The following is a 26,639-nucleotide window of genomic DNA, read 5'->3' as shown; positions in this document are numbered from 1 at the left end:
TTGGATTCTTCTTTGTACTATTTTTCAATTCAAATTCTTTTTAAATTATTTTTATTTTTGTTGAAATGTTCACAATCAAATGGTCAATTCATTCCAAATGTACAAAATGTACAGCAATTATATTTTGTCTATAAACGACTCTCACGCCATTGAGATCATTGTTATTATAAAATTTGAAGTAGTTAAAAATTCTCAATTTTATGGTAAAGCTTTTAAAATTATTTTAAAAAATATTTAAATAATAGCATTTATGCAGGTTATTTGTGATAGCGACTAAATTACCTCCTCAGGTAGTAGATGCAGTGCGAATCATAACCGTCCCACTTCTATGTTTAATGGTGGATGTTAACATTTGTATTTCACAGACTTCCGTCAGTTAATTTTATTGTCACTTCAATACTTGAATGAGAAATATTAAATTTCGTTTCGTCTAATTGTTCTCTTTCAAAAACTGGCCATTTTCTTTCATTTTTGTTCTTAATAATTTATTCATTTCGAATTGTATAACTATGAAAATTATACTTCTATCATTCGCTTTAATATTTTTCGTAGCCATCTTTTATTATAAACATGGAATTTCTTACTTAGTGTAGTTCCTGATTTATTTGGTGTACTATTTTATTCTTAATAACGATACATCAAACAATATTGACACTTTCGTAGTGCTAATAATTTTCACAGTTTTACAATTCCTTTTGCCAATTAAAAATGTTTTATTATAATTCAACGTTCCTATGTCATTATTGGTTTTATTTTTACTTTAGGTTTTTGTTTTTAATTTCGAATTTGGACGTAAGTATTACATAATATTCACTCACAATTCACGTTTAAATTTATATCTTTTTCGTTTCCTCGCAGGGATTCCCCTTACGCAGCACCGAGAAGATGTATGCGACTCGACAATTCTTGTGAAATTTTTTCCAAACTGAGTTATAATAACTTCATTTGTTTATATTTGGAAAGATTCATTTCTCACGTTATTAATGTGTAATAAATATAAATACATTTATAATATACATTCTCCGTATTTTAATTTCCATGTTACTCTTAAACTTTTTTATCGGGTGAAACGTATTTTTATGTAAGATGCATGAATTTGACTGTTACTCACAATAATAAGTAGATTAACTTAATCTTTACGATTTTATTATCATAAACTTCCTTCTCATATCTTGAGATAGTTTATACTTACCCACATTCGATCTTTTGATTCATATTTATTAATTATAATTCATAATTGCAAATGTTTCGATTGAAGTTCGTCGTTGAGCGTCGAAGTACATACAGTATATTATGCATTTGAATAATATTAAAACTTGCAAGCTAGTTTGCAAATAACTAAGGTCTCATACTTGTTATTGGTACTAATAGATGCATTTTACTGTGTTTTGAACTTTACAGTATTTTATATATGATTATAACTATTTTTTCAATTGTTGTACTTTCAGACATCTTGAATTTAAAAAATAAATAGACCTTCTTTCAATATTAAATATCTGCTTCATATTATGTGGAAACCTTTCTATAATGTTATCATTATTAATTCTACAATTTAAGCTCTGTATTAAATTTCAAATATATCTTTGAATCTCTAAAATGAGTTAGTAATTCTAGTGTTGTATCAATATTTGACGATGAAAGCAATATATTTCTATTCACTCCAGGTATATTGCTGTTTAAACAGATACTTTCTTTTCAAACTTTTAATCCATTCATTAACAAATTAAATTAAAGTATATTCAACGGTGGTACACTTCAGATCCATTTCTTGAAATCCATTAATGAAATCAATTTTGTTGCCCGTACAAGATAAACCTATTCTTGTAATTTTAAAATTTCAAATTCTTGAACTTTAAGTTTGTTAAGATTTAATCAAAGAACAAATTTGATTAAATAATACAATAAGGAAAAATATCCACTATCCTTCTACTTAAATATCCATCTTGAGAATATTTTAACACACAATTAATTACAATCACAATTAATCTTCATTATATGTATTTATTCTTATTTGTTTCTATCTTTTGATTTAATAATCTTACCTAATTCACTCACTTCACATTCATTCTATGAAATAGATCATACATTTAGTTCATAATAATACATACATACGTAAATCGCATTGGCTTTCTAATTACAATAGCTACATTTTTTGTTACATGTACTTGTGAATGAAACGATTTTTAACGTCAAGTTTATTATGTTCTTTGAATGATTAATTCTATATTCTTTAAAAACATTTTTCTATATTATAATAAGTAATGAAGTTTCTCTTTACAATATATCTTAATATATTTGTTCAATAGTGTATATGTACATATAAAGTTTATGAAAACAATAATTACGAAATTTTTCTAATTAATACTTGTACATTGTTTTATTGAAAATGTATAGAAAATTCAAATATTTCTTAATATTTTAGAAAATTTGAATTGTTTGAGCATTATTATGGTAATGATAAATAATTACATCTAACTTATTTATCTATTGCTGCAAAAAGTAGTAATTTTAATACTATATTTGTAAATAAATTTATTTTTAAAGGAAGAATTTACATAATAAAAGTTTCCTTTGAGTAAACAATTATTTAAATTACCATATAAGAAGCGGGAATATAACTGTGTCATTAACGATTTGTACTAATAACTTAGAGTCAATGAAGAGAATGATACACAGGCAATATAAGAGCCTCAAATGTAACTATACAATAAAAATAATGATTCAAATAATATTCTATACCCATATAATAGAAAGAATAAAAGTTTTCAAAAATAACTAATCGTCTTCATAGTAATGAATACGGAACAAATACAAGAAAGTAAACAATGTCATTAGCGATGAAGTTGGAAGCACTGTACCAGGAACCGTTCCTTCACTTCGACAGCCATTTTGAACATCATTGAATTGTGTGCATCACGCGCTAACGGGAGAAATACATGCAAATCAATTTTCTACAAATCAATGAATGAATTATAATAAGAAATACATTATTTATGAATAGTAAATAAATTTATATGTCTACATTAAAATAAATTATAATGTAGATATGTTACAAACTGTTTTAAACAAGAAATCTGCGCAGTTGTCAACTTATCATTGTTAGGTAAATTAATTTATAAAGTAGAAACTGTAATTAGTTGCTTAGACTTTTCATTTTACATTACACTCAACAAAAGTAAATTAATATAATAATGTTTTTTTTTATGAACATTTTTATTTTAATTGTTAAGGAATACATATTGTTATAAATAAAATTATAAATATCAATCATTACTTATGCATTACTTATGAATAAATCTTCAGGTTTAATTTCTTTCCCTTTGTTTGTTACTTTGAAGAACCAAACTTTGACGACAACGACAGTTTCTTTCGTCTTTGTCTTTTCTCCTTTGATAGAAGAGTTTCACACATGTTCACATTTGCATCAGTAGAACCGTGTTTACTTGTTTCTTATGTTCTGTAGAATGTACTATGGAAAACCTTTTATGGTGTTTACATTCTTTTTCTTAACATTTCAGCATCAAACTTTACTATACTATGTGATAAAGACACAAAATGACTCTGGTCCATTACCATTTCGTCAGATTGATGCAGTATGCATTATACAGTTGTCTAACAAAGCAGTTTATCTTATATAGAAGAAATATGCATATAAGTAGTTTCTAAAATTGATTAGAAATTTAAATCGTTTATACGAGAAGCGAATTCGATGAAATGTTACATCAGCATTCAGATTAACGCATAGTATCAATATTCGGTATTGATTAAACCATATTGTTTCTTTAATCCATTTTTTTTTGTAGTGACATATTTGCTTAAATGCTATATTTTCCCCTTGTTTAAATATTTAATATAATGTTAAATGTCAGAATCTCTTCCATTTTTACAAAATGGATTGAGCGAAAGTACAGTATAAATAAACAATATAGTACCATTTCTATACAATTAGTACTTTATTCAATTGTCGTGTAATCTTACTGTGTGTAATTTAACAATTAAGTATTGTAATTTAAATTGTATTTATGTACACTACATTTATATGTTCATATTCATTAAATTTAAATCTTGTATGCCATGTGTATGGTTCTGAAATACCGACAGTGCAAAAATCCCCTGATACACTAGCGAACTCTACCTAAAACGAACATTTAGCCACTGAACTACATAAGGCTGCAACACAAAAAGTATGAATCAAAGGACTTTTAGCCTTTGCAGTGTTGTCAGATCTAAAAAATACAGTGTTGTCGTGATTTAAGAGTCAAATTGGTAAATATCAAAAGGAACTCTTTGATTATAATTATAGAAGACTACTTTGTGGCCAAGCATGTTAGGCAACTACAGTAGAAATGGAGTATGTAAAATGTCCAATTTCTACTAAAAAATTACATTCACGAATTATCAATAATGACGGGAACAACAAAAAACAATCCCTTACCCTCATACAATTTCAATTTTTATTAAACAACAAATTCTACACATGTCACGTCTGTGCGTATTTTTAAATTTGTGTCTTGGATTATTATGTTGGTAAGAATCAAGTAGACTTGGGATATAAAAGTCTATAAGGTATTCAATCTATTCTTGCGCTTAATCTGTGGTTCTAAGATTAATTCAATTTAATGTACTTAAACGTAATCAGTAACGAATTAGGGAAGAAGTTAATTATATTGTTAGCGAATATAGGTATAAATTATTTCAAAAATATAAAATAAAAAATATTATGTTGGTTATTTCGTTATTTACACTTTAGAGATTTAAAGAAAGTTTTTGTCAAAACTGCACATTAAATAATTTGGAAATATTAATTACTGTTTATTGTATGCATTGAAGTAGACCTTATTTTGATCCCCAAACGAGCCAAATAAATTATTTAAATATTGATAGTCTAATAATAATTTATTTAAATATTCATATTCAAATAATAATTTATTTAAATATTTATAATCAAATAATAAATTGTTTAAATACAGATATTTAAATATTCATATAGAAAAACTCACATTTATATGATTTTAGTCAAATAATATTTTTAATTTGTTGTTTTGGATTTGGATAGATTCCTCATTTTTAAAAACAGTTTCGATTATAACTTCCTACGACCGATTAAAATGCAGGGTAACCGTATATGTGATTTTAATTGTTTGAGAACATACAGGTGTCGTTATTGCCATAAATAACGATCCTTGCCGTAGAAACGAATGGAAGGGACTCCGTGGGCGATGGAAACAAGTATGGAGGAGGTAGAAATGTATTCAGATTAAGAATCTCAATATTCCTCCTCGAAATTATCAACGAAACTGTTTAAATGTTACGCAAGCAGTACATAGTAGATAAAAATAAGTCTTTATGACTTCTTGTGAATCATAATTGAATGAAATATTATATAATGGCTGTAATGAGGTTAAGATAAATTATTCAACCATGTAGCTACTGAGCATGTAATCACTGAAATGAACTCCACATTGAAATTATGTGAATTAATTGGCGATATCATCACTTATAAATTTGTTTAGTTAGTTAGTTATTAATGTAAACAAAAAAGAACTAGTTTAACTTTTTAATGTATATTTATATTTATATTTTATATCTTGAGGCATTTTATTCCCTGCTATTTAATGAAGCGTTAATTTATCGTACTAATTTGTTTCATTTCAAAAATGTCTAACTTTGTTTTAATTCATTAAGACTTAAAAATTGTATTCCAATTAATCGATTTAATTTTTCTATAATATTTCTTAATTCAAAGGATATTGTTTCCCAAAAGAAAATGAACTTATTGTTCTTTATTAAATTACCTTCTATTTACGCTTAAATGTCTGTGTTAAAATATACATTACATACCTACATTTGTTTCATTAATGTAGTACTTACATAAATCTTATTTAGCCCGTAATATAGTTAGATTACAGATTGTATTCTACAAATGTTTAAATTAAAGTAATAGGAAAATTTCAGTTTAAACTATTCATTTTTAACCCAATAACTGTGTTCACAGAAATAAATTTGTTTAATATAAAACTTGTAAACTGGTTTATGATTTTTAAAATAAAATGTAATTCATATGCTAAAAATGTTTACAGAAATTCATTTTTTGGAAAATAATTTCTAAATACGCGGTGTGATCTACATATTTGTATTCTTATAAATTCCGTTAGATTGAAAATGAAATTTAATTTTTTAAAACCGTGTTGGAGCTCCTGTTATATTGGTTTTGACAGGTGGATACATACCTATTTGGAACATATAAACTTTGTAGTCAATGAGGTCAGAAATTCCTTTTAGAAAGGAAAAAAAATCAATCCTGTCTGCATGTAAATCTAAGAATGATTACTTCGATTCAAATTCGACCCACACGGTTTCTCATTCCTTTGAAATTGACGTGATCGACGAATTGAGAATCTGACTCGAGAAAACCGGTCTGCGCATGCGCGCACGCTAATGTTGCGGCTCGAGCGATTCGTCAAGTGGATCGAGTCAGTATTGGACAGACACTGTACCGTGTCACGTGCGCTGGCTTTTCGACTAATTAATCGAACGATTCGTTCGACGCGCGAAAACTGTCGACGAAACAAAAACAAAAAGGCAAACGGTGTGCAATCGTGAATATCGGATTACCCTTTCTCGCGAGGTGAGTCCTAGAGTTTACTTTAAAAAACATAGGTATATCTTGCGAATAACATTAATGTTTGTTCTCCCTTCAATTTATTTCGATTTGAAATATTTAAAAAATAACATTAATTTGCTTAATTGCCCGAATTAAGTACATTTGATGATATTGTTATTGGTGATTTTTTAATATTAATTTGCGCTGTTTGCATGATAGTTAGAATTGAAAACAATAAATTTGTAATTCTTCGTCTTATTAAAAGCTATTGCTGAATGAAGCGAGTGTAAAAGCGAAGGGGACGTGATATAATCTGATTCTATTTCTGTTAATGATACATCTAGTTATTTGAAATTGTAATATACATTATGAAGCAACAAAAAACAAGCCGATTAACATGTAAATAGACGGTTAGAGCCTTTTTTTTAATCAGTTTATGACACTATAGCATGAAAATATTGTAATATTCCGCGTTTTTCTGGCTTTCTCGAGAACTACAAATTCAAAATGTCATAGCGTGGAGAATGTATTGAGAAGCAGCAAGAGTAGTTGCACATCCGTCTGAATTATTCAACACGTTTAAAAGTCAGTTTCATAGAACATTGCATATTTTTCTGATAATGTCAAGAGACTTCACTTCTATCTTTCTGTAAGTGATATTATAGACATGTATAAATAAAATAGAATTATTACATCGTAAATATTCAAAAGTAACATATAAATTTTCGCTGTTATCAGCAGAGGCTAACTTAAGTTGAATTATTACGGATACAGTGGCCAGCACACTAACGGTGCAGTAATTAATTTCATTGTACCAAAAAACTTTCGGCATCTTTAAGAGGCTGCGCGAACAGTAGCAGTCATTATGTTACATATATGTGTCACTAGTAAAGGCGTCTCATCTTACTGGGGACACAAAAACATCAATCCCTGTTTGAGCCACTTAATTTGAGTGCAGTGTGAGTCTGCTTGTAGTTAAAATTTTAATTAAAATTCCTTAACTCAGAAGTTTCTTAAGTTTTAACTTTCTATTTAATTATTAATATTTAAATTTTTATTTTAATTGTACGTTGAATTTTATAACTAAAACCTTTAAAAAAACTTATATTACGTGAATACATAACATTAATAACACATTTTTAAATTGTTTACTGTACAAGATTTAGAAATACATCAAAATTGGGAATAAAATTCAACCATGCAAGTAAAAACAATAAGATTATTATTGTTATCGTCATCATAACATAGTTAGTATAATAACATAGTTAACGAATGGAAAAATGTAACAATATACTTGTCTTCTTGTTTTGTTATGTAATGGTACCTACAAATATACAATTATTATATAAAATAAATGCTTTATATGATAAAACTCACTATGGTATTATATATAGGGAAGGATAAAAAAAGATGCAACAGAACCAGTTTCAAAATAAACGGCCTATTCGATTCGAGCAGGCACAAAAATGAACGCCACAAATCCCGAATGTTAAATATGCGTCGCGTTTATTTTACGAGTCTGACTCAGAGACTATTTTCTTCGCGCTCGAACGCTATTTTCGAAGGATCCGTTCACAATTTTTCTTTCATTCGATTTTTTCTGTGCTTATAACGACTGAGAAAATCATTTTCTGAAACAAGTAATTTTGCTTCGTTTGCATTTCTATGTAAATAACAACAACTCACTTACGCTTTAGCGTTACTTAAACATTTGGCTTCGTATAGAATATCAAAATAAAATATTTCGTATGAAGAGAAAGTGATGATTTAAAAAGAAAGTCAATTGACTCTAATACTTATAAAAAACCGTAATATTTTTTTATCTTGAGAACAATTGTTCGATAAAAATATGGTATCTGCATTCGTTAAGCATTGTTTATATAAAAAAATAACTAATAAACATTTTTCCATCATAACAAGATACACTTATAGTCTTTGTAGAAAACTTTGTAAATTACTCTGTGTGGCCACACCTATATACACGTACATACATTCCAGCTACATGGAATTCCTACCAACCTCCTACCAACCGTTGCGTGATACTGAAATAAACAAACTGGAAAATATTTTTTTCTGGTCCTCGACCGTCATGTTCTAGGGCGTGAAAAAAGTGACAAATTTGTATGGAAAACGAAAGGATAAATAAAATGTTATTCACGTGAGATCTCCCCTTTAATTAAGATATTAATCTGTGATGCTGTACAGAGAACTGTCAATTAGGGAGATGATGGAGAGACGCGATCCAATCACGTTCTTTGTCGCATACGTAATCCAGTGTGCAGACGACCGTTCTTGGTACATGGACCGAAGGTCAAATCCCACTTTCCGTCTTCGTGAATCTTTTACCATGTAAGGTATACCCCAAGGACGATTTTGATCATGTTTTTGTATCCCAGAACTTTGGCAATGTAAAAGTGCAACCTGGATATCATTGGTACAAATGATGTTACACTAATTATATAACCATGGACAACTCTGTTCGTAGTATAATTTCCATTTTAGAAAATCGCATGTAACACTTTTTAATCTGTATATTACCGTGGAAAATTTGTAGCATCCTTCAGCACCCAAATATGCTTTATTATATTATTTTGCTAAACAACCAATCATACATATAACTTTTAAATTTGACTTCAAGTAAGTAGTGTTTCAATACTATAATAATGTATTTTCAATAACTCCATTTATTTATTTAAGAATTTTGTTTTTTATCAAATCAAAACATAATATACATTCTTGCTTTAACATTGATAAAGTTGGTGGAATAAAAAAATTCTTTTGACTTATGATTAAATAATTTCTTTTTAATACTTTGCCAATTATCACTACTTGCGAGTAGTAACTATTACAATTCACAGCGTTCAATGAAGAGGAAGGTGAAATTAATAATCAGCGATGATAGTCGGACGAACTTGCAATTTGTCGTGTTATCAAAATACGATTGCTTATTGTTCAAGTATATCTGTATAATAAGATATACGTCTTACTTTCGTGAAAGTCGTTTTGGTTATATTTACGCGAATTAAACCAGGAATGATGCGTCAGACGTGAAAGAGAAAAAGAAAAGAGAATAAAACTCCAGCTGTCAGTTGGCCGGACTATTACCACCCACGCCATGTCGAATGTCCCTGTGAAATTTACGTGAGTCAAGCTTTCCTTCCACCTCGACTTTCTTGGATCGAAAATTCACGCGTGCAAGTCACGTTTTACATCTGTAACCCACGTGAAGTGGATGTACGAGTTTTTTCACATGATCCTAAATATTGCAATTTTTCTGTTTCTATTCATATTTTACTATACTTATTTCTATTAATATACGCACGTATTATTTATATTTGTAATTAAAATTTTCTATAAAATTAAATAAATTACGGTCACTATATACTTGCAAGTTGAACCTAAGAAACGCTATTTTCGTGTAACGCCACTATTAATCACAACAAAATGTTCCTGTCTGGCAAGAACAGTTGGTTGTTTTTGCCAATTCATCTAATTCTCTTTCCTCATTCTTATTGGTTCGAGCAGAATTAAAAGATTATGTATAACGAGACTCCTACGGCCGGTAAAAAACTGAAAAAACGTAGAGTTTCACTCTCATTTGTATGAATCCTATTTTTTCCTTAAAATCTTAATTTACACAGCTGGACTGTGAACTGTCAATTACAAGAGTCACGATGAAATGACATCTTTTGTAGCGTGCGTAATCTAATTAGTTACGTTCCATTGTTTCAAGAGTACAAAAACTGTCTTAATTTAAGCTCACAACGTAAAGAGTTGTAATTTCACTTATTTTTTAAGTGAAGATATATCTCAGAAAATGTTATCCAGAATGTTCATACGCTGACACGTTTCATTTCAACTTCATTCGTAATTCAAAGAATTACTTATAATAACTTCAACTTTATCAATTGATAGCCTACAAAGTCAATGCATATTTTATTCTGATTGAAATCCACAAAATGTAAAAGTAGTGAAGGTGGAAAAGTATATGGAAATTCGATTTAGCTTATTGCTGTATAAAATGTTACATTGAAAAAAGCATCATTAAAAGACTTCGCTATTTTCTATACGACAGTCCAATAACTGTACGGGTTGTCTATTTCTAGATTCTATTATACAGCATACAAACATAGAGACACGTGACACATGTTACCTATGTCCCTCCCGTCAATGCCTGATTAATTACCTCTTACAATCGCCACGATCACATGTTACGTTCGCAATCGATCCTTTCATTCACTCGGGCCTCTGGAGTTGTCTTCTATGAATCGTCGAATGTAATCACCATGAAAAACGTATTAATTTGTTTCTGTGAAATATATATTTCTGAAAATTACTTCATCAAGTGTAAATTTCTTTCGACGTGTTACACAGAAATGAATAGAAAGCTAGTCGATGAAAAACATGTTTAACCTTTTGCCCTATGATTTCTTTCTGAATTGTGATCGATCTAGCTGCTTTGTAATTATGTATAATCATTGATAACAAATTCAACAACATTTATTTTTTTTAAATTCTATTTGAAATCTTCACCACGAGTCTGACACGATACTGTAGCGTAAGGGATTAATTAAAAATCGAATTAACGATGCGTTGGTTTCAAATAGACTGTCAAAATTAAGGTACCGATCGCTGAAATTAAAACAGAGAACATTACATGTTTATCTATGTGTGCAGACTAATTCATTAAATTAGTCAAATGTTGATAAATTTCTTCTTCTATTACGAAGTTCGTTAATTCATACATAAAATACGGACTCTGGTAGGTTTTGTGCGTAGCGTCAGCAATAAAATCCACGAACTAGGTTTCTCTGCGTTTGTATGCTTATCAAATTAGACTTTGGTTCAGACGCAGACCATCGAAAACTTATTTCTTTCGAGAACAAAATATGTAACACGATAAAAATGAAATCAGTCAGATTCTCCAATATAAGCGGAGCACTTACGCAACTGTTCTCATCTCAGAATCAGATCAACTGCGGTCATCACCATTTTGATTCGCGCGGAGGTCCCGAACAGCGATGTACAATGTCACTACCACTATGTTGACGATCTGACACGAGAGTTTATATCACGTAAGCAGTTACAGTAGCGTAAATGGATGAGACATTGAATCATTCGAAACGTAAGAGTGAATATAATCACTAAGCTATTCTATAGAGAAGTACGATTATTATAAATTAAAATACTAGCATATTTATTCATATAAATTTCATAATTTTCAGTGTTTAACATCTAGAAAAAAGTGTCGCAAATCGTTTTATTTTTCAATTTTTTCCCATTTTTATGAAAGAGTAATTTGTTATTTTCCTTGCAATATTATCGGACTTATTTCTAAACTGAATTTCACCTCCTAATTTTCTGAACAGTAATAACTATCAAATATTGAATGTATTCGAATTGTAGACAATTTCAGTATAACAGTAAATGGGAATAAGCGGTTAAATTAGAATTTATGTAAATTATTTACTATTTTGATCTTTTCCAAGTAACTTAATAGAATAATAAAGTAGAAATGATTGAATTTTCGAAGTGGAATCACGGACTGACTGAAACAGAACATTTTTATCCGACTTGTTGGGTGAATACAAATTCTAGAAACCGTCCGGATATATGTTTCAAGGTTTAGTGGTGATCATACGAGTGCGTGTCTCCTCCACAGACGGTTCTCGGAAGGCCTCCTTGGCCCCTTTGCCCCATTCGCATCGATGTCTCCGTCGGAAGAACACGACCGTTAACCATTTCCCGAGGAAACTCCGTTACCAAGATAGCGCACGCCATCTTTATTTGAATTTCCAATTGCAAATTTCCCAAATTGGAGACTATAATAAAATTTCGATGATTAAATTATTTAAAGTATGGTGCAAATGTTATAAATTTAAGGTTTACAGGACTCTAGAATACATTATTTGTTAACCCTCTGTAATTGATTAAGTATACCATTTTTACATTTTCTCGAAATATTGCAGCTAAAGGTTTCAAGTAATTCTGTTTGACTATTAATTTTAATATGTTCGTTCTGATTCAAACTTCTTGCCTCATAACTTTGATTAAAGATAAATACAGTGATCATTACCAAAGAAATCACAAGACAAAGATTGAGAAGGAATTTCAATTGAGAATCGGTTTGAAAATTTTCGAAAATCTAGATAATTCGTATTGTTTCGATTTACAATCATAAATATATTAGTCGAATGGAATGAATCAGCTAGGTTCTATGAACAGTAAAACGCATTCTAAAGGGCGTGGTGTTTTATTATTGTATTTTTCAAAGAGTATCGTGCATAGCTGCAATAGATTTTGCGGATCAGACCATTAAAAAAATTCGAAGTAAGAATAAATTTCAGTTTGTAAGTTACTATCGAGGACACCCAGCATTACACGCGCCCACTTAATTCGAAATGCCACCGCTTTAGCCCACAAGTGACTTCAGCGCGGCCAATAAACCGGCTTCAGGTATTCACTGCGAAAGTTCCTGCACCGCGCCTCTAGATCCAGTTTCTCGATCTCTTCGAATCTGCCATATTTATAAACGTGCAACTTCTATAAATAGGACCTCAACGTTACATCCTATATTCAGATGAGATCTGAGCAACAAGGGTAGAATAAAGGTGTTCCTTTTATCAAAAACAGAAAAAAAAAGAAAAAAAAGATTCATTTTGATTGTGGTCGGTTACGTAAGAACCAGCTTTGTACTGAAATAAGAATCGTGTAAGCTGCACTTATTTTCGTGACTCGATTCGTTGGCGTGACCCTCTTTGAAAATAGCTGGCATTAGAGACAAAGGAAAGATGCGATAGAAAGCTTTAACAGTCATAATTATTAGAAAAATCATGCTTTTATCAACGCCTGCTTTAAGAGTACAGGGTGTACACGTTATAATGGAAAACCAATTTCTATTGCAATAAATAGTTACTAAACTATTTGAATTTTTTACCAAAGCGTGCATAATTTGTATAAATACATGATTAATGTAATGATTCTTACTCGAATTACTCCGGATGAAATATAAAATATAATAGAACACGTATCTTTTAAACAAATAGTTAGTTTAATCGATTCCGGAATACTTGCAAGAAACATAAATGAAAATACATGTAGAACGCGAATGATGGAATAAATATTTCTAATAGTATACATTGTTTTTATGTATTTAAGACAAGAATATACATGTAAATTACATTTTCACTGATGATTTTTTATAGATATTTGTAGAAAGAAGTAATAGATATATCAATAATTTTCCATTATAAGATACGCTATTACTGTTTCTATTTAATTTCTTAATAAATTTTTAATAGGTTTATGCTTTTTTTTTAAACTGTTCACCAGGTCTCGTGAGGCAGGGAACTAAACAGAACGCAATGTCAACGGCAGTAAGGGAAAGAACGACAACACGCAGCAGCAGAAAGATCGTGAGTCATGGCAGCCCTATATCTGGCCAAAGCCAAGTTGCAACCACGGCCAACAGCCTCGAGAACAATTTAGGTAAATCTTTAATGTATCACCAGATGTATAATCATAATCGCATAAGTAATATTCCTTATTGTGTAAATATTACTTAACCTGTTCAATATCTCGCTTTCAAATATTGTGAGAAATGTAAATATTTATTAAATAAATGTTGCTTACTTTCCTCTTACAACATTTTTTAAATTTTATATATTACAGATATATATTATTGTCATTGTTACCCATATATATTTTATTTTTTAGTTGGAAGCTATTGCTGTATATTAAAGGTCATTTTTTAGGCTTTTTAAGAGTTCGTTAACTAGATAATAATTTCTTAAACTATCTATATCATCGGTTTACACTAATAATTCGTTCAAATAGCTTAGATGTGTTTTCCAATATACAGACATTCCGTCTATATTCAATCTACAGTCTGCAAAAGCTTTGAAATCTTTCAAACATAAATGAATCATTATTATCAAAATATTTCTTTACAAGAAACTTATAAATGTCACAAGATTTTATACTTTTCAATTATATGGGTTATCAATCTTTATTTAGACTTCAAATTTATACTTCAAAAGTGTACCAGGAATTATGGCATAACATCTCAAACAAGGTCGCACCTTTCTGACGCTGACGTAAAACTTCTTCGAAAATGTTTATGATTAAGAAACCTACAACAGCTGAATAACCATGAATATAAACGTAACATAAACACTATTATATTTACATGAAGGACATATTACATCATTCTTTTTATATTACTTCTAAAATTCCGGGGATGTTTTATAAACATTTTAACAAATATCTTTTCTCTTTCTTACCGAAGTAAGTGAAATTTAAAACAAGTCAATTTTGGATATGAAATGATGAATGAACTATGCATTTTCAGAGCATTTTCTTGTAACTGAGTCCATTCTCAAATTAGGTGAACAATAATTGATTGAGTAACTATTCAAACACTCTGAAACAATGCTCGATTATTTATCAGCAGTTTTGCATTTCCTTTTATAAATTTCACGTTTGTTTGGCACATTTTTAGTGTGTATAAATATACGAAAATGAAATAAAAAAATTAAAATAAAAATGCTTTTAATGATTGCAGATGCCCTTCTTGAAGACTTGCAGACAAGTGTATCGAGAAGTGCCACCCCGAGCCGAGGAAGTAGAGCACTTTCACCCCAAGTGGAATATCGCGTGGCTGCAAATCCAACTAAGGTGGTCTCGGAAGGCAGGTAAGTAGATCATAAAGACATTTTTTGCAAAAACAGATTATTTTTATTATTACTTGCAGACTATTATTCAGATTTATAGGCTTTCATTCAACTTTTACGAAAACTGAACGAATGAAGTTGCTTTCTTATCGTAAATTTATTATACTTGAATGTTATATTAATACATTCTGTGTAGGTTTGAATATTCCTTCATACAACTACTGGTGTCTAAAAAACTACATATGAATGTAATTTGTTCTACAGCGATACACTGTCTTCTTTAACACATGCGAAATTTTCTTTCAATTAGAGAGAAAGGAAAGAATGAAATGAAGAGTAATTATTACAATAAATTCCGCACATAAAGTTTCTGTTTTATTAAATTATTGCTTTATGACTTTTATATTGATTTAACAGATCATGTGTTCATTGGTTTGAACCTTCGATATGCTGTTTTTATTAATAGAATCCTCCTGACAGAAGCTAACAATAAGTTCTGCAACATTCGTTGTTATTTCCGAAAAGAAATTTAAATCCCTAATATATTATAATTATTAATATATTAATGAGAAATTAAAAACAAAAATTCCATTTAAATTTCTGTTCGAATAAAGGTAGCTTTTTCTGGTGTCTAATAATTTAGTCAACATAGTGAAAAACTAATTATTGGTATGATAAGGTTTCATTCAAATATTTGTTCCGTTCAAATTTTTTATGTTAATTAACGTGTTACTTCGCCGTTCATTTACTCCTCAATTTACGAGACACGTAGCACTGTCTCTGAATTAGTTATGAGACAAACACGTGCTTACTTTGACAATGAGTAACATCTACAATTACTTTTTTACGTCATAATCTAATTTTTAAAGAAGTATATATAGAAACAACATAAGTAATGAAAAACGAGGTGACAATTATACATACCCTGTTTTATTAGGACTTTTTCACTTACTTAAATTGTTGGAAAGATGAAAAGTATTTTCTCTCGCTAAAATCAGTAAGTTTGTTTATAATTATTGTTGAAATATAATAATCAAGTATGTATTGTACATTTACAAATTTATCCCTATAAATCTTTTTAAAAAGACACATTTTTCAAAAACACCTTTTTATTATCAATCATCAATTCGAGTAATCTTGTTTCAGACCCATTTCGCCAAATCAGACGATGATGACCACTACTGAAAAATATGTGAGCACTGGGCCAAGCGGCGCACCGAGTAGTATACCCGGTTTGGAATTCATCGATTCAGAATTGCAGAATGTAAGTCTGTTTCTAAAACTATTTTATAGAAATATTCTAAAATATATAAAACACAGTGATTTCTTGTACTAACTAAAATAAAGCTTATTTCGAAAATGAGTACAGAAATCGCAAAATTAAATAAATATCAATAAAAAATCAGCAAATAAAATTAGAAGATATAAAATACTTGCAGAAGACTGTATTTCTTTTAGGACTATAATCTACCAAATAAGTGTATTTTATTATTGAAATATGATCACATTGGTTAGACAGTTTTCTTATTAACAGACTTGTCTCATTAGTAAGATAGAGTAAAGCAAAGAAATTAAACAAAAACCAATGAAGTTTCTTTTCTTCTCTTTGAAATTAATTAATTGATAGTTAACAAATTAAAAATGAATAAATAATTTGTTTTTGGTCCTAGTTCTTCTAAAATTACCTCTGAGATTAAAAAAAAACGTTACCATTATTTCAAGGAACAATTTTAAATATCTATTGTTGTAATAACACAATAAGTAATTGTTTGTTTTAGTTTTAGTTATTTCTCTTGAAAGGATTAGGTATACTTTAAAATCAGCCTGTATAAAATCATGTATGTTCAGTGTATAACAATAAACGTGTTGTGCTACGTGTCCGCATTACAGTTATCCTCCAGTGCACTTCTCGCGTTTGTGTCCACTTGAGTGAGAGTAGGCTGTAGCGAGTTATACTTATGAGAAGAGAAGCGACTTCCATTGAAAGTAAGATTGTCCGAGAATGGTTCTCATTGTAAGATTCGAGAGACACTTTTACGTGGACACGTTGCATTGCATTATATTATCTCCGAAAACTAGATCAAAGAAGAAAGGCTCATTTCTGATAGAACTGAACTTTAATAGCTCCATTCAAGTTGTAGACTATTAATATTAATACAACGAATTTAACTAATTACAAAAATTAATCACCAAAAAAACTGACTTGACTGCATAGTTCCGTTTAACACGACAATGTTTCACATACAATGACGTTTAATTTCTTCCATACAAGGTTATATAGGCAATATATTATGTAACTCCAACATTTATGGCGTATCGTCTACGAATAAAAACACCATAAACACTTCAGATAAAGTCGTGGACGATTTAAATATTATAGTACAAATTTCTCTACTGAAATTCGAATTGAAATTTCACGCGGAAACGAATAAATTTTTAACAATAATGTCGCGTGAAAAATGGAAAATGAGTTAAACGGCGCGATAGCTGAAAATACATATATGAAGGATGAAATATGCGACATACAAATGCGAATACGTAAACCACAGGCTTTCGAACTGGTATACAGCCAAAAGGTAAACTAGGGCGTAAAGTCTACGCGAATTATATCTCCTTATATCTCTGCTTTTTATAGTCAAAGCTGTTATTCTGTATGCAAATGAGGGCAGACGGTGTCCTTAGACGCGCGAGAGGCTCCGGGGCTGAAATTTTATCCGTTGATCGCGAGATGCGCATAGTAAATTACACTCGTAGCTAATCTACATTTTCATTGAATGCTGGATCACGGGTCAGGAAATTCCCAATTACCGCGATCCCTCCACATGCATAACTTTGTGTTTCTTGGTGATCGATAGATCAATTGTCAGATTTATTACACTGAAACTAGTAAATTGTTGTCTGTTTTAATTGTTACCTTCATCTCCAATTTTATGTGCCCCAACGTAAATAGTCAATATGGCTGTCTGTATGATCTATCATTTATATCAGTGGTTCTCAACCTATTTACATGTGTATCACTTACGAACCAATATTAGCAAAATGTTATTAAATATAATTTTCGTTATTTCAAATTATATATGTGAATACATGTGAAATTATGTATGTAATTGTAAGTACAAGACTCAGTAATAGGGCTAAAAGGAATACAGTGATAAGATAAGTCACTACTTAATTAACCAGTTAACTGTGTTTGACGAGTATACAGGTCATCTTAAAACTCTTAATGGTGCTAACTTTTTCAACGATGGATTATTTATTTTTTGAGACAAACATGTAATTCTTCTTCGTTTTACTTTAGTTTTTCGTTAGTATATATTTTAAGTGCATTTGGCCTGCATTTAACGAGTATACACTTGATTATTTGATTTTATTGCGCGCACAATGAGAGATTTTTCAAACGAAGTTCCACACTTAACTGGTTAATATAAAAATTATATTCTACCGATTAACATCTGAAATTTGTCACAGTCAATTTATTCTTAATACTTGGGAATTGTAATGAATTCTCAAATTTATAAAATACACAACAAATGTTCCGTAAAAGTTTTGTTTTAAAGTAAGTAGTTTTTTAAATCAAGTACAACTCATGTGAAATACAATGTGAAACCTGAAACTGCGTTCTGTTTATTACGATGTTTACCTTTTTTAAGGTATAAGAAGAGAAAGCCTTCTCCATTACCTCCGTATTTGTAAATGGGAACAGAAACTTAAACGACTTGTCAGAAAGTTGTTTGTCCTCCGTTCCATCTTTCCCGCAAATGTATGGTTTTCCTCTATTATGTAATCTTTTTCGCGTGCCTCCAATGTTCGGTGTGACCCTTACTTTGAGAACCACTGATATATACACATAACAACTGCAGTACGATGTATTGCTTACTCAACCTACAAATCAACGCAAATCGGCGTGGATAGTAACTTATTAACTGTTATTCGTTCATGATAGTCGTAATTTCTACTATTAATATTACAAATGTTACGATCAATTTATATCAGTATGTATTTAAAAGTTAACGAAAATATTTTTTTGTCATTTAGGTGCAACCCGGCCAAAGCAAAACAATCGCTTACAAACAAGTGTCGTACCAATACAACAAAAGCCTCGACGGAAAACCAATCGGTAAGTGTTTTGTTTTATTACACTTAATTTAAATTACAGTTATTTTGCAAGATACTCGTAATACAATACAGTAATACAAACAATAAAATACAAATTCCATACAATTCTCGATGTTAGCTTGAAAATCTTTTATAAAACACTTATTATAAGTTAATATACATTTGGTTCATAACAGTAATTAATAATAATTGTACTTAATCGCATTGTTTGTATGACTTTCTCAAAAATTGATCTTGCAGGATATTTCTGAAAATTAATTAGATTATTAGATTTCAATGTACATGTGTATAAATATCGCGTAAACTGTTTTACGTTTTATACTTATAGAATTTATTGGTTTAATTAAAAAAGATATTTAAGAAAAAAGATTTACAGTTTAAAAAGTATTATATTCGAAAGAGCAATATATTTTGTATAAATGCTACGATGTATGTATATTTAACAATTGCGTAGATTTTTTGGATAGAAATTTCCAACATAAATCTGTTTATCCCTTATAACATATATTTAATTACTGTGATGATTAGGTAATTTTACAAGAAGTATGATTGCTACAATGCTACAAAGTGGCACGGTCTTATCTCGGCTTACAGTTTTAATTCTTAGATTTTAAAACAATTGTACCTACGATTTAACACGGTAGATATACTTCTGTAAACTCTGAAGCGTGTTCACGATGATTCGCGCGCAAGCGCTGGTGCGTTTTGAGCGATCGTGGAAGGAAGGAGAGCTGGTCACTCGTGTCGCTCCTTTTAAGGCGCGGAGCGACTGTACAGGTATACTGTCAACTAACAATGAGAACGGCAAAACGAGGGAGGTTCAATACTACGAGATCCTCACAAAACCTCACTCGCAACTAATCAAACACTGTTAATGAAATAGTAACGTCACTGATCAACGACTTATTCAGGTCACATACTGGAGCGAATCTGTTGAAACATCAATGTTTCTCGCTGTCTAAAAGACATAGACTTGAATTTCTAAATCTTTCAAGGATATAAAACTTATATAGATAATTATAAACGGATTAAATGCAATACTAATCATAATGAATAATGAAATGCTTATTTTGCGTCTGATTGAATAAAATGTCCAACACACATAAAAGAACAAAATTTTAATATTTCTCTAAAAGACATTTTCATTTATGATATATTCATGTAATATATTAAATTCTAATCTATTATCGCAGATTATGCTATCTATACGTGTATGATGTAATGGAACTAAAAAAAGGTAATAGGTCGACTGTAGACGAAATATTTCAAGCGCATTTCAATTGGAAATTGAATAATGTTAAAATGCCATCTGCAATTATCACTCTACTCAATGTAGAACAAACTTAATCGCTTATCTTTACTGACAAATTTCAATTTCAATAAATGAATCTCTGTAAATATGGTAATCAGAAGTAACGCGGTAACGCTATTGTGTAGAGAAAACTTTCAATCCGGCCATTTCTCTACATGGTAGTGATGCAGGGACGGTCACGTATGTCTGTGTTGTTTGTGGTAACATGCGCCATACAACCACATCCATATTAGGACTGTATATAACAGAAGATTGACCCGATTTCTCGTTCCCTCTGCTGTATTTTCAATAAGAAAATAAGGAAGACGAAAAATGTGAATGGCAATGGGAAGCAAAGAGAGAAGACGTGACATTAAGAGACTCAAGGATAACTATTGTGGCTGGATGACCAAATGAAGGCTGTTCATCGAAAACCTGAATTTCGAGGGCAGATATACTTTAAACATAAACAAATGTAGACCTCTGGTCTTGTACATATTAATATGACTTCCAATTGATTATTCATCAATATTAATAAATGCTCGTTAACTAATTGATTAATTCGTAAAATTCATTTTCTTTTACAGATTCCTGGACCACCCCCGACAATGCCTTGACTAATAGCAGCACGGCCTTGATGTAAGTGCACTCTACAATATCACGTGTCTAGTTCATTGCCAAGAAAGCTATACTTCTTCGAATACGTATGCATTACATAAAATTGAACAATGAAAGATGCAAATATAAATCGTGAAAACACGTAAGCAGTAATCTTCAAGTAAATGAATGGAAAATAATATTTTCTTTCGACTTATATGAGTTAAATAATATTCATGTTTATTGAATCATATCAAAGGTACAAACTCAAGATCAATGCAAATGAATGGACACTGTAATTTTAATTCGCTTTGATACCGCATCTTTTATTAGGAAAAAAGAACAGTTTTGCTACAAATTCATATCATCTTTTATAGTGATGATATTCGAGAAAGGACTTACGAGGAGAGTACACTACGTGATGCAGAACCCGTTGGTAGAACAGTCAACAGAGAACTAGTGAGTACTCCGTTTTTATCGAAATATTCTATTCTACTGTAATCCCTCTGAAATGATAATCATTGACATTATATTTACATTTCAGGTATACAGCGACAGGTCTACATCTCGGTCGAAACAAACATCACCCTTGCCAGGTACTCAGAAAGAAGTGAAATATGTCCACGAATCTTCGAGTAAGTGTTTTTAACAATTGAACAACCACTAAGACGTATTCCTACATGCGACCAATCAATGATTACTCGCACAATTTTTACAGACTACCAAACGGAACCAACGGAGTACGTACCAGTTCCGTCACCGACGCCAGCGATCCCTATCAATTTGGCACCGGGTCCTAACACGAAAGTCACAACTACCATTAAAACGTACACGTATGAACTACCAGGAGCACCGGAATCGTACCTACCAGGTGGCTCAGTGCCAGGAACCGTTGTGCTTCCGGGTGACCAGACTATCACGTACACGCTACCAAAAGGTAGCAGCTCCACGACCGATAAAACAGTCACCTACCAAACTATAACCGAAAATGTTCCATCCAGAACACCGGTTAGATATGGCAGTCCGACACCGGTGACGGATATCTCGAAAAAGTCAACGACCTTACACCATGAAGCTAAATTCTACCGCGAGGAGCATCTCGGAGGCCAGCCCGGGCAACCACCAACGGTCGTCTATCATCCTGGCTCTCCAGGTCAAGAAAGTAAAACAACAGTAACAAGGAATGAAAAATACTACACGGTTGACAGCAATTACCCTAATGGTTATACTCCTACCGATCGAGTAGATCACACGGGTAGCACTGTTATTTATCAAAATCAACCGCCCACAATAAACGAGACCCACACCACCACGATCAATCGGATCGAGGAACACTATCCTAGCAGGTCGCCCTCCAGCGGACGATACCCGACACCTGATAAACCGGGAACACCGGTTAATTATTACACCTCACCGCCACAGACCAGCCCACCGCAGTCTACCACGACGATATATAAATTCTCGAACACGACCACCACCGTACCGCCGAACAAGAATGCTGAGGACCACGAGGTTTTGTTACCAAAGCCATTTCCAACCGATGCGGTTCAGATTTGCCCTTCTAAACCCACCACCGGCGAACAACGCCCGCCCAAAAAATTGGAAGACCTTATGGCTTCGTTCTCAGACTCCGAGGTGAGTCAAATGTTCTTCTCAAATATTCTTTGAAAACATTTTACACATGCCATTGAATATACACCTGACCCTCGATTTATGCGAAAATCCGTTTCACGTGGGTTCAAGAGAAATCAAAATATTGAAGAGAAAAGCTGCTATAAATTTTAGAAATACATATTCATTTCACATAACTTAACAAAAGAAATAATAATAATGACATTTTAGGAAACGAAAGTATATTTTATTCACTGTTACTAAATTATTATTCACTGTTCTAATTTATCGCGTGAAAAAAGTCCGCGTAAATCGAGGGTCAGGTGCATACCTTTTTCTCTTGAAAAATATATCAAGTTAAGAATTACTTGTGAAATATTTATAGTGAGAAATAATATTGTATGATAATACTAATTATAGTGTTACACAAGGTGTTCTACAATGAGTGTCAGACTTTTGGAGAATCAATTCTGTAAACTAAAATAATGGAATCTTTCATATATATACGTGTATGTCTAATTAAACTTGACTTTTTGATTACATTTAATTTTTATAAGAAAATATTTCAATATCGCGTGACATGTAAGGAAACAGCGTGTGATATTGTCTAAAAATTTGTTTTCTTTGATATTTACACGTTTGATTATAATGTTTTAACTGAAGGCTATGTTGAAGATTTCAACGAAGAAAAAGTTAAACTTTGTCGAAAACGCGTGTTATGTGCGCAGAATGAAGTTCTTTCATCGTTTTAATGTACAGAATTGATAATGAAAAAATTCGTAAGATTAAATAGTAAGAAATATAATTCATTTTATGATATTTTAGCGTGAAGTGTTAGAAAACATCGAGAAAAGAGAACGGGAGCAACAAAAAGAATTACCTGTCGCTAAAAAGGAAGTCGATTTTATACCCCATACACCACCTAAAGTGAAGAGTAAAAACGTTGCTGGTCCTCCGGTTTATTATCCTCCTGGATCAGCAGAATTTACGAAGAAAGAAGAATCGAGCATGGCAATGTCACAATCTGGTGTAAGTAAATTATGTTTCAACAATTTGTATATAACTTTCAAACGAATTCAATATAGTAGTAGAAATGTTTAAAATTTGTCAATTAAATACGTGATACATTTGCTTAAACGTAGAAAAAATTGTTTGTTTACAGGGAGCCTGGCAAAAAGCCAGCGCACAATACGAATACGAAGCGTCAAGTAAAAGCAAAACGAAAACCAAAAGTGGAGGCGCTGTGGTCCCCGTGTGTCTTCCCCTTTGTTGTGCCATGCCGTGTGTAATTATGTAACTTATTAATATAATGATACATGTTAGGATTCGAAAATGTGCCTGAGCTTAGTAATCTTCCGTTCTATCGAGAAATTTAAATTATAATTAAAGAGAATGAAAAAGAGGAAGTTGTATACGGAAATGATATTGCCACGAGAACAAATTTCTAATAAAATTCGTCATATAAACTTTATGATATATAAAGCAGCTTCTATTAGTGTTTTTCTAATTGTAACTGGTTTCATTTTGCGTAATTTTTAAAAATAAGTGCTACAATTGCAAAAATATGCAGTTATCAGTTATATTTTGTATTGCTTTAACCAATAATGTAAAGTATGAATTTTTATTATCTCTTAATTTTACTATATACACAGTAGATTAAAGGAAAACTTATTTATTTTCTTCTTTGCAACCATACAAACATTTTTAATATGTTTATTACCATGTTTATTTGCTTTATGTTTGAGTCAAATAGTAGAAAGTTTGCGATAAATTTACCATTTCTTTTCATATATTTAAAAAAGTATATATGGCCATACATGACAATTGTATAACAAATAATTTATTAATATATATAATTTTGTATTATAACACTGTTAAAAAATATTCTATTTAGACTACTATCATGCAAACGAAATTATTATGTTATTTTTAATCATGAGTTTTTATACTACATTTATGTATTAGATAGCAACAAACATTCATATTTGATTCATATTTCAGTTTTAATACGCTACATATAAAGTCAATAAATTATAATATAGTAATTTTAATGCATCATGTGGTAGTTTAAGATAATCTTAATATAAATGAATTTAGGAAAATGCCATAGTAATAATATTAAGATTCCTGTGTGGCTTAAAAATATGCCTTCCAATATTTCTATACCTATGAAGTAATACTGTGAATTATGGTGCTATAATAATTGTAATGAATGAAAGACATCAGGAAAAATAATGTTCTTTCGTTGCAAACATAAGTGTACATATGAATATTATGTTTAGATATGTGTCAAAAATTGTGCCATGTTGAAACACACATAAACAAACAGTAATAATAGCTTCTACTTTAATAAAGCAATTTCCTCCTCCCAGATGTATGATTATATGTTTATTTTTCCTTCCTTAAATTTTTATTAATAAACTGTCACACTAAATTGGGGGAAACATCATCTTTTTAATAAAAATATACAGCATACACTGTGGCAACACAGAATATTGTATCCTGAAAAAGATTTTATGAACACATTGTAAATTATATGAAAAGTTTAACTCAATTCAATTTACGTATTCTAAGAAGCTTTATGATTAATTATTTTTTAAGCATGAAAACTAATTATTAAAGTGATTTTTCTATAACAATTTTTGCAATTTCATTTTTATATTCTTTCAGATAGGTATAAACCACCTCAGTAAATTAAAATATTTAAAATGGCTAAAATTTTTCTTACATTTACAAAACTATCATACGCATATGCGTCAGCCTCTGCATCCCAGATACATCGTGTACCCATTTTTACCCCAGCACCATGCTGTTCACCCAAAACTACATTTACAAGATATTTGTACCGTCTGAAGTTCAATTCTAGAAGTACACAAAAATTATTTGTGTAATTCACTATTAATTTGGTGCACAGATTACGAAAAGTAAATTTCACCTTTAACTTTTTCTCTAATTATATCAGCTATATCTTTAGTCCATTGGACAGCTTCCTGAGCATCGTATACTTTTGTAGAGAGCTGATCGAATAATACAGTATGTATAACTTCTTTTGCTCTTAATGGTTTAAACCTGTGTAAAATGTTTTTACGCTGGATATTATGTTGTTTTGAAGGATACAGAAAGAATACAGAATGTTAAAATGTTTAATTTGTGTTTTAATTATTTTTGTAAGGTGCTTATAAATCAAGTGATATATAATTTTTATGCAAAAATGTGGAGGGAATGTAACATTATCTGCAAAAATTTATTTGTGAAAAAAATGAAGAAAAAGAACTGATTTTAATAGAAATTAGATAATTGTATGGTTGCCCTAATAGATATTGTAAAGACTAGAACATAAAAATAAATTGAAATTTGGATAAATTAAAATACTTCTCGTGTAGTTGTGGGCGTATTTGATAAACAGGTTGCTGAGAAGCCTCAGTTTCTGCATCTTCGAGAACCTCCAAATTCACTTGTGCTTTTTCTTTCTCTTCTATTTTTTCTATCAATGTTTCAGGTTCATTGCTTTCTTGAATTAAATTCTTACTTTCTACCTTTTCAGTTTTTTCAGAACGTTCAACTTTATCCTCCTCCATTTACTTTAATTTTATAGGCACTTACGCACCTTTCTTAATTGAAATTGGTTACACTACCTGTCACGTTGCATTCTATACATAAAATAAATCTGTGGATTATCCGACAATGAATAGGAATAGTATAGATGTCCTAGTATAGATGTCAATTAATAACTGACTACGCAGACGTC

General features: G+C 30.6%; 2 protein-coding genes across 5 annotated transcripts; one reads left to right on the top strand and one right to left on the bottom strand.

Moving 5' to 3' along the window:
* The first annotated feature begins 6,460 nt into the window (after positions 1 to 6,460).
* Positions 6,461 to 25,264, top strand: LOC116425234 (uncharacterized). 4 transcript variants are annotated; one of them, XM_076366467.1, is made up of 13 exons: positions 6,466 to 6,628; positions 8,810 to 8,953; positions 11,570 to 11,679; positions 13,937 to 14,092; positions 15,168 to 15,297; positions 16,423 to 16,540; positions 19,312 to 19,393; positions 21,271 to 21,322; positions 21,658 to 21,739; positions 21,825 to 21,915; positions 21,999 to 22,915; positions 23,717 to 23,920; positions 24,054 to 25,264. In XM_076366467.1, the coding sequence occupies exons 2-13, from the start codon at positions 8,829 to 8,831 to the stop codon at positions 24,186 to 24,188; spliced, it is 2,202 nt and encodes a 733-aa protein (XP_076222582.1). In that variant the 5' UTR covers positions 6,466 to 6,628; positions 8,810 to 8,828; the 3' UTR covers positions 24,189 to 25,264. The 4 variants fall into 4 exon arrangements, with proteins under 4 accessions (XP_031828534.1, XP_076222582.1, XP_076222584.1 ...); XM_076366469.1 differs by lacking the exon at positions 8,810 to 8,953; XM_031972674.2 differs by lacking the exons at positions 8,810 to 8,953; positions 11,570 to 11,679 and having other exon boundaries at positions 6,461 to 6,628.
* LOC116425236 (dynein light chain Tctex-type protein 2B) lies at positions 25,016 to 26,581 on the bottom strand. Its single transcript, XM_031972675.2, has 4 exons — positions 26,264 to 26,581; positions 25,827 to 25,960; positions 25,620 to 25,753; positions 25,016 to 25,393 (listed from the first exon to the last, which is right to left on the bottom strand). The coding sequence occupies exons 1-4, from the start codon at positions 26,467 to 26,469 to the stop codon at positions 25,346 to 25,348; spliced, it is 522 nt and encodes a 173-aa protein (XP_031828535.1). The 5' UTR covers positions 26,470 to 26,581; the 3' UTR covers positions 25,016 to 25,345.
* Positions 26,582 to 26,639: the final 58 nt, after the last annotated feature.

Source organism: Nomia melanderi, chromosome 4 (assembly GCF_051020985.1).
Source record: "Nomia melanderi isolate GNS246 chromosome 4, iyNomMela1, whole genome shotgun sequence".
NCBI lineage: Eukaryota > Metazoa > Arthropoda > Insecta > Hymenoptera > Halictidae > Nomia > Nomia melanderi.
Note: the sequence above shows the minus strand (reverse complement) of the source record. Positions and strands in the feature narration are given on the sequence as shown.

What these genes read in the sequence shown, in the direction of transcription:
- LOC116425236 (XM_031972675.2), bottom strand. Translation starts at nt 26,469, where the DNA reads ATGGAGGAGGATAAAGTTGAACGTTCTGAAAAAACTGAAAAGGTAGAA. An exon ending in CGCCCACAACTACACGAGAA is followed by an intron (nt 25,961 to 26,263) that starts GTATTTTAATTT and finishes CATTTTACACAG; the next exon opens with GTTTAAACCATTAAGAGCAA. An exon ending in AATTAGAGAAAAAGTTAAAG is followed by an intron (nt 25,754 to 25,826) that starts GTGAAATTTACT and finishes GTGTACTTCTAG; the next exon opens with AATTGAACTTCAGACGGTAC.
- LOC116425234 (XM_076366467.1), top strand. Translation starts at nt 8,829, where the DNA reads ATGATGGAGAGACGCGATCCAATCACGTTCTTTGTCGCATACGTAATC. An exon ending in GACACGAGAGTTTATATCAC is followed by an intron (nt 11,680 to 13,936) that starts GTAAGCAGTTAC and finishes ACTGTTCACCAG; the next exon opens with GTCTCGTGAGGCAGGGAACT. An exon ending in ATATGTCCACGAATCTTCGA is followed by an intron (nt 21,916 to 21,998) that starts GTAAGTGTTTTT and finishes CAATTTTTACAG; the next exon opens with ACTACCAAACGGAACCAACG.